The sequence below is a fragment of the Anolis carolinensis genome, chromosome 2 (assembly GCF_035594765.1).
Source record: "Anolis carolinensis isolate JA03-04 chromosome 2, rAnoCar3.1.pri, whole genome shotgun sequence".
NCBI lineage: Eukaryota > Metazoa > Chordata > Lepidosauria > Squamata > Dactyloidae > Anolis > Anolis carolinensis.
In genome coordinates this window covers 6,157,216-6,172,086 of record NC_085842.1, presented here as the reverse complement: position 1 = coordinate 6,172,086, position 14,871 = coordinate 6,157,216, and the positions used below count along the sequence as shown (strand labels likewise).

The following is a 14,871-nucleotide window of genomic DNA, read 5'->3' as shown; positions in this document are numbered from 1 at the left end:
CCCTTAGCAACGGCGCTAGCACTGGCCAAGCAGTCTCCTCCCTTTAGCTTGGGCAGGGCCGAAAGGGATGGCTAGACCCACCTCCTTGCCACTCAGTTTAGCTTGGCAAGGTACACAAAGCCAAGGCTCTGTGGCCTAGCCACAGAAAGAGGTGAGTAAGAGATACCACTACTTATTATATCATTATAATATCATATAATTGTATTATAGTATAATTAAATAAAATCATTATATAAATACATCTGTGGAGTGTCCAGGGTAGGAGAAAGAACTCTTGTCTGCTGGAGGCAGGTGTGAATGCTGCAATTGGCCAGCTTGATTAGCATTGAATAGCCTTGCAACTTTAAAGCCTGGCTGCCTCCTGCCTAAGGGAATCTTTTGTTGGAAGGTGTTAGCTGGCCCTGATTGTTTCATGTTTGGAATTCCTGTTTTCTGAGTGGTGTTCTTTATTTACTGTCCTGATTTTAGAGTTTTTTAAATACTGGTAGCCAATTTTCAGTAATACGGAGGAATAGGTACTGGGGTTGCTCCCTGGGAGGGGCCTATGGCCTCTCCCAGCAGGAGAATAACACGATTTTCTATCCTTTCTTTCCCATTGAACTAGACCAGGCCACAGCAACGCATGGCCGGATACAGCTAGTTGTATATAAAATTCAAGTAGATAGCTCTTGTAGGTTTTTTTTTGGTTTTGTTTTTTAAAAAAAACATTGTAAAAAATTCCAAAATTTTTCAAAAAAATTGGTGGATGAGTGTAATTTTCCAAAACTTGGTGGGCTAATAGTGAAAAAGGTTTGGTACAATTATAGCAAGTTTCATCACGATAGCTCTAAAAATGAGGGAGAATTGAGCCCCTGAAGTTTTCCCACTTGCTCAATTACAAAAAAATAACACAAATTTCATTACTTTGTTATAGTCACAAAAATGTTTAGGTCTGTAATTTCAAAAACACCCTCAAAAACAATTCAGCTCTCTCCCCAATTTCATAGTGAGCACTGAAACTCCTTGTCTACATCAGGGGTCCCCAAACTAAGGCCCATGGGCCGGATTCAGCCCTCCAAGGTCATTGACCTGGCCTCTGTCCTAAACTTTAGACTAAGGGTTGACCTAAGTCTGAAATGACTTGAAGGCAACAACAACAATAATCCTAATTTTAGACTACTTCATCATAGTCGCCCCCTCCCCCCCTGTGCCGTCCACCGGACAATAAAAAACTATAAAACTGAAACGTGCTGTCCTTTATCCGGGCGAACTGCAAATCCCTATAAGCTGTCCTATAGATATTGAACGACTGAGTCTGGATAACTTCAAAAAAGGATGTTTATTCATACAAGGTTGTAAACCTGGCACAGATCTTAAAGTTGCAGAAAATGAAACAAATTTCTATAGGTTTTAGTCACAGAATTATCCCTGGTTCCAGAAGGCAAAAGTGATTATAAAACCACTATACCCTAATCACGCTGCCTATATTAGAAGGAGAAACTCTTTCCTTCCCTATCTTTACAGCAAAGATTAGTTCTAGAAGCGATGGAATAACTCTGCTCCTCTAACCAGATTTCCTATTCCAGATCAATATAATTCAATACTTATCTAATTTGGATAGGCTTAGATTGGCCTGGTTTTGAGGATGATTTGTCCCAGTTAGCTTTGCACAGCTCCAGCACGTTGGAAGACTATAGCCAGAATGAAGCTCCAAAATGGAGACTAGACCCTGGTAAAAAGGGCGGTCCTAAGATGTTGCACTCTTTGACCAATCACTGCAAAGAAAACTGCAGCCAGCTCTTGCAGATTCCAAGCCACTTTTCCTAGGCTTTTGCAGCCAGAGGCTCAAACAAAATGTAAAGGAGGGAAAACAAACAAACGACCAATAGGTAAGGCAAACCATCGTCCTGGGGGACGGAACACTCCCCGCTAAATTCCCAGGATGTGGGAATTTACCAATCAAAAACATACAAACACCTTTGTATACACAACAATAAAACAGTATAAAACTTACACACTTTGGGCAAGCAACACGAGATTGCTGGTTGGTCTGTCCAGGACAGACATTTTGTCCTTACTATGAGTCTTTACTTGAACTTTTCTAACCTTACCGTCAGGGCAAGGAAAGGTCTTTAGTGTAATGCCCATAGGCCAGGCATAGCGGGGCAAGTCTTTGTCCTTTAGCAACACAAGGTTTCCCGCCTTGAAATTGTCCTTTGGGGTTTGCCAGAGTCTTCTGGTTGGAAGCTGGCTTAAGTATTCGGCCTTCCACCTCTTCCAGAAGTGGTTGGCTAAGGTCTGCACATGCAAAATTGGTGCCACAGTCCGATCGAATTGACTTAATTGGCCCTCTGAGGGCTATGAACCTTTTCAATGCATTTAAAAATGATGAAGTGTCCATTCCCTCTACATCCTCAATATAGACAGTTCGTACTGACAAACAAGTAAACAAAACCGCACATCTTTTGTTATTTACAACACCACCCCTGGTTTTCCTAGTGACAACCTCCCAAGGACCAAACACATCGATTCCCACATGGGAAAGGGGTGGGTCTGTCAAAGTCCTATCCTGAGGTAGTTCTGCCATCAACTGACTTTGACAGTTTCGTCTGAGTCGCCGACATTTGACACATTTGAAAATACAACTGTTGACCAAACTTTTAGCATTTACCACCCACAGACCTTCATTTCTAAGGGCTGCCTCAGTTAGAGTTCTACCCTGATGATGGATTTTCTCATGGTAGTGACGAACCAACAACAAAGCAATATGGCTATTGGGGGGTACAATGATGGGGTTCTTTGTACACACTTTGAGTTTAGCCTTAGCTAACCTCCCTCCCACTCTTAAAATGCCCTCCTTGTCTAGAAATGGGTTTAACTCACGCAAGAAACTCCGGCTGGGGGTGTCAAGCCCTTGTTCTAACCTGGCTATTTCTAGACTAAACTCATGCCTCTGAACTGACCTGAATATTACTCCCTTAGCCTTCAACATATCCTGGACCTGTAAAGGCTCACTATCTTTGCAAGCTAAACGATGTATAAGCCTAGCAACTGCTCTAAGAAGACTGTGCCACTCTGAAAAATGTTCAAAACGGTGTGGTTCCAGGCAAGATCTTTGGCCCATCTTGATTTCTGTGGTTGATTTGCAGGCTTTCACCTCTGCACTTCGTGAGACTTGAGCATTCATAATGTCCAAAAACCTTTGCTCATCTTTCGAGAGCGCTGTGGCTTCGTCTCTCTCAGAGACTTTGAAGGTGGAGGAATACTCTGGAGTTATTCCTTGGCAGTAGACTGAGATGTGACTTAGGCAACTGCGCACAAGTGTAGGACGTCCACCTTTAAGCACCTGTGCTTGATTGGAGTCCAACGACGATGGTGGGTGCATCTTGTTTATGCACACTGGGCCTATGACTGTCCAGCCTAATGGCAATTGTTGTGCGATAGGTGCACCTGGAGGTCCTTTAACTTGATCGTTCACACAAAACAAGCTCGGGCAGTCCGAACCAAGCAAAAGGGCAATGTCCACATCTGGCTGAAATGCTGGTATAGCATTCTTCAATCGTCGCAAATGTGGATGAGCCTCCACAACTTCTCTAGTTACAATTTGCTTTTTGTTCCGAGGGATGGAGGAACACTCAATCAGATCTGGCAGCTTGAACTGTCTCTTCTGGTCGCAAGAGGAGACAACAAAGCCAGATGCTATGCGACCCTGCAACTTCTTTTTTCCTGCACATGTAGTCATGGTGTAGTCGACCATCTTGGTTTTAAGGTCAAACATGCGGAAGAACTCTGGAGTAGCCAGGGAGGCGTCGCTCTGTGAATCCAGGGCCACATAGAGTCTCTTTCTAAGCCAAGGGCTCTTGGCTGGATATACATCCGCTAGGCAGATAGGATGACAAACTCTTAACTGTTGCGAGTCAGAACACAGCTCTGTACAGGCGACTGCTGAAACTTCCACCTGCATCTCTGGTGCGGCTGGCTTGTCGGTATCTTCGACTGCTGACTTTTCTTTTGGTGAAGCGTTCTCTTTGGGGTGGGAGATAATATTGGAGTTGTGCATTGCGGTGCAATGCTTGAGGCTGTTGCATTTCTCACACTTGACGATTTCTTTGCAGTTGGATGCAAAGTGCGGAGTTGCTCCACAGCATCTAAAGCAGATTCCCTGCTTTTGAATTAGCTGTTGCCTTTCTTTGTATGTCTTCCTGCTAAACTCCCAAGCTAACTCCCAAGCTGTGAGGCTTTTGGTGAATAGGGCAAAGCAACTCCTTTACCTCCGACCTGGGTTCGTCAGTCTTGTGTTGAGTTTCGACTGCCTTTACGCTGACAGGTCTATTGGCCTCTCTAGGTGGTTTCTTGTCCACTTCAGGTGCCTTCTCTGGCTGGGTCCCTTGGTATAAGGTGGGGAGGCCCGTCTGTGGATCATTCCTTTCTCTGGCTGCCCTGGTGATGAACTGGACCAAATGAGAAAATGGAGGGTATGCCTGGGAGTGGGCCTCCTTGTAGTTGAAGACCTCCTGTCCCCAGCGTTCTTGCAAAGTGAAGGGCAGCTTGGTCAAGATCTGCCTCTGGGACAGGTGCTGATCGAGGCACTTCAAACCGGGCAGTTCTGGATTCTCCTTGGCCGACTCTAATTCCGCAAGGAGATCGCTGAGGTCCCACAAGAGTTTGAAGTCTTTGAGTTTTAAAGCTGGGAACCTTTGGAGCTTGTCCATAAGAGATGCTTCAATCTCTGTGCTGGCCCCATACCTCTGCTGCAACCTGGCCCAGGCCTTTTTCAGGGCTTTGTCGGGATCGGCTACGTGGGCTGCGTAGATCTTCTTAACTTGTGAGGATGAGGCTGGGCCCAACCATGCAGCCAGAAGAGTCAGTTCTTCCTCAGGCAATAACTTTAAGTCTCTGATTGCTCTCTGGAAGGTGGCCTTCCAGAGAAGAAATTCCTCAGGCTTGTCCGAAAACTTTTCGACACCCTTGTCCTTAAGATCTCTTCTGGGGCTTCTGATGATGGAGACAAGCTGGGACTCTGGCGTCGAAGGGAACAATTGAGGAGTTTGCTGTTGTGGAGTGGACTCCCACCGTGTACCTTGCGTCAACCTTTGGCCTCTTGGAGGGATGACATCGACCACTGACGAATCGATGGTTCCCTGTGCAGCTGTCTGTAGGGGCCAACTAGCGCTCGGCCTTGAGGCCCTGATTGACTGACCTAGGGTTTTAGCAGGAGGCACAGGTAGCTCGAGCAAGGGTGAGCTCCCCACTATGACGCTCTGCTCTGCAGGAAACTCAAAAGTGACTTTGGGGCCCTGCTCTGGGTAAGGAGAGAAGTCTCCCTGTTCCTCATCCGAAAACTGGCTGTACATGCTGCCAAGGTGCGCAAACACTTTGGCAGAAGGATCCTGTATTGGTAACTGGCTTACATTTTCTTCTGTGAGTGGCTCAATTAGGGCCTTGGCCAAAGTCTCAGCCCTTACCCTTTTGGCTGCGGCATCCATCTTTATTCTAAGCATCTCTATACGAGCCTGTTCTATTTGCATTTCGCTTTGTCTACGGGCCTGTTCTATTTGCATTTCGCTTTGTCTTTGGGCCTGTTCCATTTGCATTTCGCTTTGTCTTTGGGCCTGTTCCATTTGCATTTCGCTTTGTCTACGGGCCTGTTCCATTTGCATTTCGCTTTGTCTACGGGCCTGTTCTATTTGCAGTCGTTGCTCTTCTTCTTTAAAGGGAAGGGTGAGATCAGCTGCCTTAGCATCAGCCTCCGCCCCCGCTACCTTGCTCTTTAGCTCCAGACGTGCAGCCTCCTTAATGTGCAAGGCAGCTAGGGAAGAGATGGCACTCCCAGCAGCAGAAGACTTGCTAGAGTGGCTATGTTTAGATGATGCACACTCCCTTAGTTTAGATACCTGGCTAGAGCGGTTGGACTTAAGACTAAGTGCCACAGCAGGTGATTTTAAAAGATTGGTCTCATGGCTGCATAAGGAAGACTGATTTCCTTTTGGCTCAGACCTTAGATTAACAGGTGGAGAACTAAATTCCAAGGCATCTAGAATTGCCCTCACCTTATTTTCTTTCTCATTAGTGTCAGCTAAGACACTCACTATTTCTAACTCTGAATCCTTGGCGTTAATGCGCTCGAGGACCTGGACTATCTTAGACACCAAACCCCTCCAGAGACCGAAGGTCTCTTCAAGGTCTGTCTGTAATATGGATGGCACCCTTGTAATACCCAAGCTCTCAATTCTGTCCATCAATGTTACAATTCGCTCCCATGCCGAACCTAACCTCACATGGAGGAGCTCCTTTTCATCTATTAGATGGGCTAGCATCTTGGCTGAAGGGTGCTTTATCCTTTGGGGCCTTTCATTCCTACTTTCAGCCTCAGAAGGAGGTATACCATCTGTATCGTCTTGAAATTGCATAGACATTATGTATTCTTAATAGCAAGTAAATTTACAACAAAAGCAAATACAACATATAATACAATGCACAACACTTAACCATAGCAATATATATCACTAAGTAACTATACTTTACAAAGATTGTGACCTTTGGCGCCAGATTTTAGTGGGCAAGCTGCAAAATGCCAACTGACAGCAACTTGCCACTTGATACCTCCCTTGCCCGAGTGACGTAAACTGCCAAAATGGCGACTTCGCCAAATTTTCAAGCACCTCGTGCTCTGCGGCTCGAGGCCTGCCGCCGAAGGAGCACCGAGGCTGGCTTTGGAAAGGAGGAGAGAAGAGACGCCTCCTCCCCGCTGTGAAGGGAGGTCACCACCGCAGGACGATGAAACAGGTCACCACCGCAGGACGATGAAGCAGGTCACCACCGCAGGACGATGAGGCAGGTCACCACCGCAGGACGATGAGGCAGGTCACCACCGCAGGACGATGAGGCAGGTCACCACCGCAGGACGATGAGGCAGGTCACCACCGCAGGACGATGAGGCAGGTCACCACCGCCAGGCGATGAGGCAGGTCACCACCGCAGGACGATGAGGCAGGTCACCACCGCAGGACGATGAGGCAGGTCACCACCGCAGGACGATGAGGCAGGTCACCACCGCAGGACGATGAGGCAGGTCACCACCGCCAGGTGATGAGGCAGGTCACCACCGCAGGACGATGAGGCAGGTCACCACCGCCGGACCATGAGGCAGGTCACCACCGCAGGACGATGAGGCAGGTCGAAGCCGGCCGAGTGCTCCGGCCGAACTCGCAGCAGCGTTGCCAGGCCTGTCCAGGTTCTAGCCTGGTTCTGGTGGGCTTCACGCCTCAGAGCCAGCCAAAGAACTGTCGCTGGTGCTCCGCGGCTCGAGGTCTACCGCCGAGGGAGCCCTGGACGTTGCTGGGAACTGCACAGCCTGTGCAAACCCAGAAAGCCACTGGGCTACGTGCGCACACGCGAGCCAAATAGCAAGGAAATAGAGCCCCACTATTTGACTCCTTCAGGTCTGAGAGCGGGCTCCACTGCCTCAGACGCTGGTAGAGTCTTTAGGTATGCAGACTGAGCTCAGGCGGAAAAGCCGCGGCCTATACTAAACTTCCTAAACTATAAAAAACTATAAGCCGTGCAAGCTAGCTCAAGCGGAAAAACCGCTGATCTACCTCAAAACTGTGCCGTCCGCCGGACAATAAAAAACTATAAAACTGAAACGTGCTGTCCTTTATCCGGGCGAACTGCAAATCCCTATAAGCTGTCCTATAGATATTGAACGACTGAGTCTGGATAACTTCAAAAAAGGATGTTTATTCATACAAGGTTGTAAACCTGGCACAGATCTTAAAGTTGCAGAAAATGAAACAAATTTCTATAGGTTTTAGTCACAGAATTATCCCTGGTTCCAGAAGGCAAAAGTGATTATAAAACCACTATACCCTAATCACGCTGCCTATATTAGAAGGAGAAACTCTTTCCTTCCCTATCTTTACAGCAAAGATTAGTTCTAGAAGCGATGGAATAACTCTGCTCCTCTAACCAGATTTCCTATTCCAGATCAATATAATTCAATACTTATCTAATTTGGATAGGCTTAGATTGGCCTGGTTTTGAGGATGATTTGTCCCAGTTAGCTTTGCACAGCTCCAGCACGTTGGAAGACTATAGCCAGAATGAAGCTCCAAAATGGAGACTAGACCCTGGTAAAAAGGGCGGTCCTAAGATGTTGCACTCTTTGACCAATCACTGCAAAGAAAACTGCAGCCAGCTCTTGCAGATTCCAAGCCACTTTTCCTAGGCTTTTGCAGCCAGAGGCTCAAACAAAATGTAAAGGAGGGAAAACAAACAAACGACCAATAGGTAAGGCAAACCATCGTCCTGGGGGACGGAACACCCCCCCCCCAACACTCTGAGGGAGTGTGAATCGGCCCTCCACTTAAAAAGTTTGAGGACCCCTGGTCTAAATGTTATGAAATGCCTACTGGACAAACCAAGTTTTTAACTTTTTCCTAGTTTTTAACTCTTCCCTAAAATGTTGTAGTGTAGGAGCTTGTCTAGGTCCACTGGGGAAGGTGTTCCAGAGCTGGGGGGCCACCACTGAGAAGGCCCTCTCCCTTGTCCCCATCAACTGTGTTGGTGGGACCGAGAGGAGGGCCTCCCCGCCGGATCTTAGGGTCCACACCGGTTCATAGGGGGAGATGCAGTCACAAAGACCTGAACCATAGGGCTTTATAGGTGATAACCTGCACTTTGAATTGGGACAGGAAACTTATCGGCAGCGAGTGGGTGCTGCTTCAGTATAATTAGCTCCAGTTAGTAACCTAGCTCCTGATCTTTTTACCGATTGCAATTTCCGAGCCATCTTCAAAGGCAGCCCCATGTAGAGTGCATTGCAGTAATCCATACTAGATGTAACTAAGGTGTGGACCAAGTCAGGCTTTTCGAAGTACGGTCGCAGCTGATGCACAAATTTTAACTGCAAAGGTCTGGATTAAATCCCAGCTCGTTGGCCCTCATCCCTTGCCTTCCATATAACAATAAATGTATTACCTGCCTCACCTTGTAGCTTGAGATGGGGGTCCAACATTTTATTTATTTATTTTATTTGCAGTATTTATATTCCGCCCTTTTCACCCCGAAGGGGACTCAGGGCAGATTACAATGAACATATATATGGCAAATATTCAATGCCATCAGACGAACAATATACAGTATAGACACGCACAGAGGCATTTAACAATCCAGCTTCACGATTCCGGCCAGAGGGGGAGCTGTTGCATCACCATCCACTAGTGACTGTACTTCCTCATTCCTTTCTGGCATGTTGCTGGCAGCTTCACGATTCCTGCCACAGGGGGAGCTGTTGCATCACCATCCACTAGTGACTGTACTTCCTCATTCCTTTCTGGCATGTTGCTGGCAGTTTTATGATGTTGTAAATTACTTAAATTAGCCTCCTGCATAAAGCGTACCGAAATTTCCTACTTGACAGATGCAACTGTCTTTCGGGCTGCATAGGTCAACAGCAAGCCGGGCTATTTAATGGTCAGGGTCTTAACCCGACCCGGGCTTTGAACTCATGACCTCTCGGTCAGTAGTGATTTATTGCAGCTGGTTACTAGCCAGCTGCGCCACAGCCTGGCCCTGCTCAATAATCCCACTGGGGCATTCCCCACTCTCATCTCTTTCTGCCCTGGCTTTAAATAAAATCCACTCGGGGTGCAAAACATTGCAAAATCCACCATTGCTTTATGATGAATCAATGTACACAAACTTTGTTTCATGTAACATTATTTATTTATTTATTTTTATCCCTCTTTTCTCCCGTGGGTGGGATTCAAAGCGGCGTACAACATATAAAATTCATACAAATACATCCAACTGCAGTACAAAATCAGATTAAAACATCATCCTAATATAAAAACCCAATTAACATATCAAATAAAACAATTTTAAAAACTTGCAGCAAGCACCATTTACAGATATCCATAACCTCCGGCCTCTAAAGTTATTTGTCAGGTTTTATCAAATTATTTATCAGACTGGCAGTGCCTGTTATCCTTCGTCTGGGAAGGCCTTTGAAAAGATAAGAGAAAAAGAGGAAGGAAAGAAGGCACAGGCCAGCAAAATATATACAACGCTAATAGAGGCTGATGGATGTACAATACGGGATTTGAAAAGTATCTGGGAAATGGAGTTACAAATCATGGAACAAGAGATGAGAAATGTGGTAAAGTCAATAGGGATGAAAAGGAATACCAGAGTACGAGAAACGAGGAGGAAAATATTGCACAAATGGTATCGTAAAAGGTAAGCATCTGTATATATAAAAGGCTTTTGGCGTCGTGGCGACGCACAAAACAACAAAACCCAACACCCCCCAAACTCTAAAATTACCAACACAATCCATCATCCCCGCCTTCAGTAAGATACAACACATTCAAACAAAAAACACAATCACAACACTAAAAAGCACAACAGGCAATGTGCGCATGCGCACAAACACAATCCTCCGAACCCTTCCCGTGCGCGCACACACACAAAACTGTCCCCCCCTTCCTCACCCTCTATTGCCGCCTTCACCGCCAAAGCCAGGGACTCGGCAGGAGAAGGCACACCTCCGCCTCACGAGGCTGACCTACTCATCCTCGCATCTGAAGTTCCACTCCAAAACACCCGGAGGGCCTAAGCTGACCCGTCCCTGTCCTAACATCTCGCCTAGGAAACAAAAAAGGCCTCTTTCCCCCTCCCTTGGTACCTTCCTGGTGTTTCGCGCCAACAATGTCACCTCCGCACAAGGCACTTCTGGAAAAGCGAGTCCTGCCTCTCTCCCTCTGTGTGGAGAGGAACCCTTTCCCACCCTTTTTTCTTCCTCTCCGGCCTGCAGCGACCGACAAGCGCCCCATCGCCCGCCTTCCCAGCCCGGTTCTCCTCCTCCTCCTCCTCCTCCTCGCCGCTGCTCAGGCCTCCTCCTTTCCTCCTACTGCGCGGGAAGAACATGGAGGCCGGCACCGGGAAGCGCGGAGGCGGGGATGAAGCCGCTACGCCCGGGGCCTGCGCCTCCACCAGAGCCCGCTCTTCCCTGGCTTACCAGGCCCGCCAACCCACCACCACACCGGTGCCGCCTCCGGTAGGAGGGGAAGGGCCGGAATTGAGGGGCAAAGGAGAAGGGCAGACCTCAGCCCGCCACGCCTCCCGCCTGGGCCCTGAGCATGTACAGAGCGCCTTCTCCTCTTCTGTTATTTATTTACCCCTTTCCAGTGCCCGGGAGATTACGCAAACGCCTTCCTTGCAAAATTATAAATATACACTAGATTCTCACTTATCCAACATAAACATCCCAGCACAACATTGCATAACTGAATATGTTGGATAATAAGAACGGATTCAGGAAAACCCGATTAAACATCAAATTAGGTAATCATTATACAAATTAACCACCAAAACATCATGTTATACAACAAATTTGACAGAAAAAGTATCACAATTTAAAACACTGAGTACAAAAAAAATGACTACTAAAACGCAGACTACGTTGGATAATCCAGAACATTGAATTACCAAATGTTGGATAACTGAGATTCTACTGTAATATGAAATAATTACTGTGGTACAATAATACACAACAATATAATCTCTAAAATCAGAACACTAAATAAAGAACACTCTGAAAACAGTGGAATTCCACACAGAAAACAATCAGGGCCAGCTAACACCTCCCAACAAAGTATTCCCATCACCAAAGTCTGGCAAGTCCTCTGTTTTCTGAGGGCCACAGACAGTAGAAGCACATAAAATATCACAAACAACACCACTCTGAAAACAAGGGAATTCTAGACAGGAAACAATCAGGGCCAGCTAACACCTCCCAAAAGAATTCACTCAGGGAGGAAACAGCCAGGCTTTAAAGCTACAAGGCCATTACATGCTAATCATTTTCCCTAATTACAACATTCATACTTGCCTCCAACACACAAAAACAATCAAAAATATTGTATATTCACAACCTTTAGGAAATAATATCCCCTGATGCTGCAGCGTGTTCAAGCGCTGAGCTGCTAAATTTCTGGACCGAAAGGTCGCAGGTTTGAATTCGAAGAACGGACAGAGCCCCCACTGTTAACCCCAGCTTCTCCCAACCCTAAAGTTCAAAAACATTCAAATTAGAGTAGATGAATAGGTACCGCTCCAGCGGAAAGGTAACGGTGCTCCATGCAGTCACCCCACATGACCTTGGAGGAGTCTACGGACAACGCCGGCTCTTTGGCTTAGAAATGGAGATGACCACCAACCCCCAAAGTCGGACACGACTGAACTTAATGTCAGGGCAAAACCTTTACCCTTTAGCTTAACTACCACCAATTCCTCAATACTTTATTTCCCAGACCACCAGACTTCGCCACAGCAACGCGTGGCCGGGCACAACTAGTACTACTATAAAAAGGGGAGTAGTCAGTGCTGGCATGGATGTCATCAGAAAGGGCGGTTTATGCACATGATGTGGGAATGTGAATATGTACAATATTTTTGGCAGACTATACAAAATGAGTCAAATCAAATACTAGGAAATGAGTGGGTCATAACAAAGGAAATAGCGGTACAGTAGAGTCTCACTTATCCAAGCCTCGCTTATCCAAGCTTCTGGATTATCCAAGCCATTTTTGTAGTCAATGTTTTCAATATATTGTGATATTTTGGTGCTAAATTCGTAAATACAGTAATTACAACATAACATTACTGCGTACTGAACTACTTCTTCTGTCAAATTTGTTGTATAACATGATGTTTTGGTGCTTAATTTGTAAAATCATAACCTAATTTGATGTTTAATAGGCTTTTCCTTAATCCCTCCTTATTATCCAACATATTCGCTTATCCAAGCTTCTGCTGGCCCGTTTAGCTTGGATAAGTGAGACTCTACTGTATTAGGGAAAAGAGAGGAAATGGGAAATAAAAGAAGCAATAATTGAATGTGCACAAGCAGTAATAATATTAGGGTGGAAAGATAAATCAAAATGGACAGTAAATAAATGGTACCAATATATGGTGGAGCAAATGGAATTTGAAATTATAAATGTGAAATTAAATGTTTTAAAAATGAGAGAAATGGAAGAAAGATGGACAAGGGTAAAGAACTATATCATGAATCAATCCAGAGATCAAGCCATAAGAAATAAGATACAATTGTTATATAGTATATAGGATGGAAATGTATAAAGATATAAAGATTGTCTCAAAAATAAATGAATATGTAAATGAAAATAATCCTCGTGTTGGTGGTGAGAATTGTAAATGTTTTGTATGTGTACGGTATGTATTTTTTGTGTTTTTAAAAATAAAAATTCGTAAAAAAAAAAAAGAAGAAGAAGCTCGAGTGGGTTGGTAGAAGGAGCTACAGTCCCTCAAGTAGGCTGGGCCCAAACTGTATAGAGCTTTGTAGGCCAAAGCCAGCAACTTGAATTGCGCCCAGAAACAAACCGGAAGCCAGTGTAGCTGCTTCAGGAGTGGGGTAGTTCTTTCTCTAACATCCTTGCAGATGGCCAATTCTCTCACACCAGAAGCGACTTACAGTTTCTCAAGTCACTTCTGACATGAAAAAAACCCTTAAAAATTGCCGCAGTTCTGAAGCCGTCATGGAAGAAGTCGGCACTCTGCTTCCACAACCAGCATCTCACAGTACCCGTCCTGCACAGATCTTCTGATAGCCAAGCAAAGCAATAATTTTTGCGAAATGCCGATTATGCTTGAAATTTCTCTCTGAGTGATATGGCAATCGTTCTGAATCAATCTGTCAACCTTTAGCTTGAAACTCGGTGGTTGCTGTCAAAGGACGTCCAACTCTTTGTTTGTCACGCAAGTCAGATGTTCCCACTTCTTGAAACTTACTCTCCCATCAACACAATCCCCATAAACAGCTTGCATTCTCTGATGAATCTCCTTTGTGGTGGCACCTTCTGCTGTCGAGAATTCAATGACTGCACGTTGCTTAAGTCGCATTGACCGACCGTCTGCGCAGGGTCCCATACTTTGCACTTTAACAACACAGCCGTTCAATGCTCAGGCTTCCCACCAAACGGAACTGTAGAGGAGAGTCTACTGAATAAGCCAGTACCTGCTGCAGACCAGGACTGCCATCTGTTGAGGAGTTACGAAGGTGGAGGCATTACTTTTCATTCAAGCCTCGTACCTCAGGCCCAACTCTTTGCAATATAAATATTTCTACAAATTTAAATTGTTGACATCCAGTGGAAAACCTTGAAGAAATTCTTAAACGGCGCACCAAAATCCAACACTTAGGCGGATGAACTTTTCCTCAATTCATAGGGCAGACCTGCTAGTTGCGCTACAAAGAGATAAAACAGAAAAAAAAAACTTTAGAATGAGGGCAGGAGAATGAATCACAAATAATTTGATCGAGGGTAAAGGAGCCTTAATCAGTAACCAGAAGAATGTGTAAGTTTTAGCCAAAAAAAAAGAGAGTCTGTGTTCTCAGCAGAATACAGCAGAAATAGACTCTGGGTTTTCTTACAGCACCAGATTATATTGTCACCAGAGTTGAGTAATGTACAACACATAAAGGAGAAACTCACAGGTCCCAGAGACACTTTTATTGATTTTACTTTTACTGTACTTTTTTCTCAATATAGACTCAATGCGGCTCATTCAGAAAGAGGGAAGGAGCAGGACCGGACCTCAGAATGTGTTCACTGAAGTGAAGTGAAGGGGAGATTCCAGGACTAGGAGCGGGAAAACATTTATGTCATGCCTCATAATCTGATAAGTTTCAGGAAAGGGAAAAGCTGCACATCACAAGTTCTGAACCTGACTCAGCACACAGAATATGGTTTTGAAAGGCAGCAGATTACAGGAGCTGTCAGCAACTTACGATACTGTAAATCATCGCCTTCTCCTGAGAAAAATGTATAATATCACAAAGGACTACCACCTCACCTTCTTCAAAGG

The 14,871-nt window shown here is 45.5% G+C and overlaps 1 protein-coding gene across 5 annotated transcripts in view; it reads right to left on the bottom strand.

The window, feature by feature from the left end:
- Positions 1-9,698: 9,698 nt before the first annotated feature.
- Positions 9,699-14,871, bottom strand: part of LOC103281720 (major histocompatibility complex class I-related gene protein) — a 35,718-nt gene continuing 30,545 nt past the window's right edge. For all 5 annotated transcript variants that reach the window (XM_062972942.1, XM_062972944.1, XM_062972950.1 and 2 more), the window contains one exon: positions 9,699-14,251. Coding sequence is in view for 1 of the 5 variants with exons in the window: in XM_062972950.1 (XP_062829020.1) it covers positions 14,202-14,251 (50 nt within the window). In the remaining 4 variants the exon portion in view is untranslated. The remainder of the gene's footprint in view (positions 14,252-14,871) is intronic.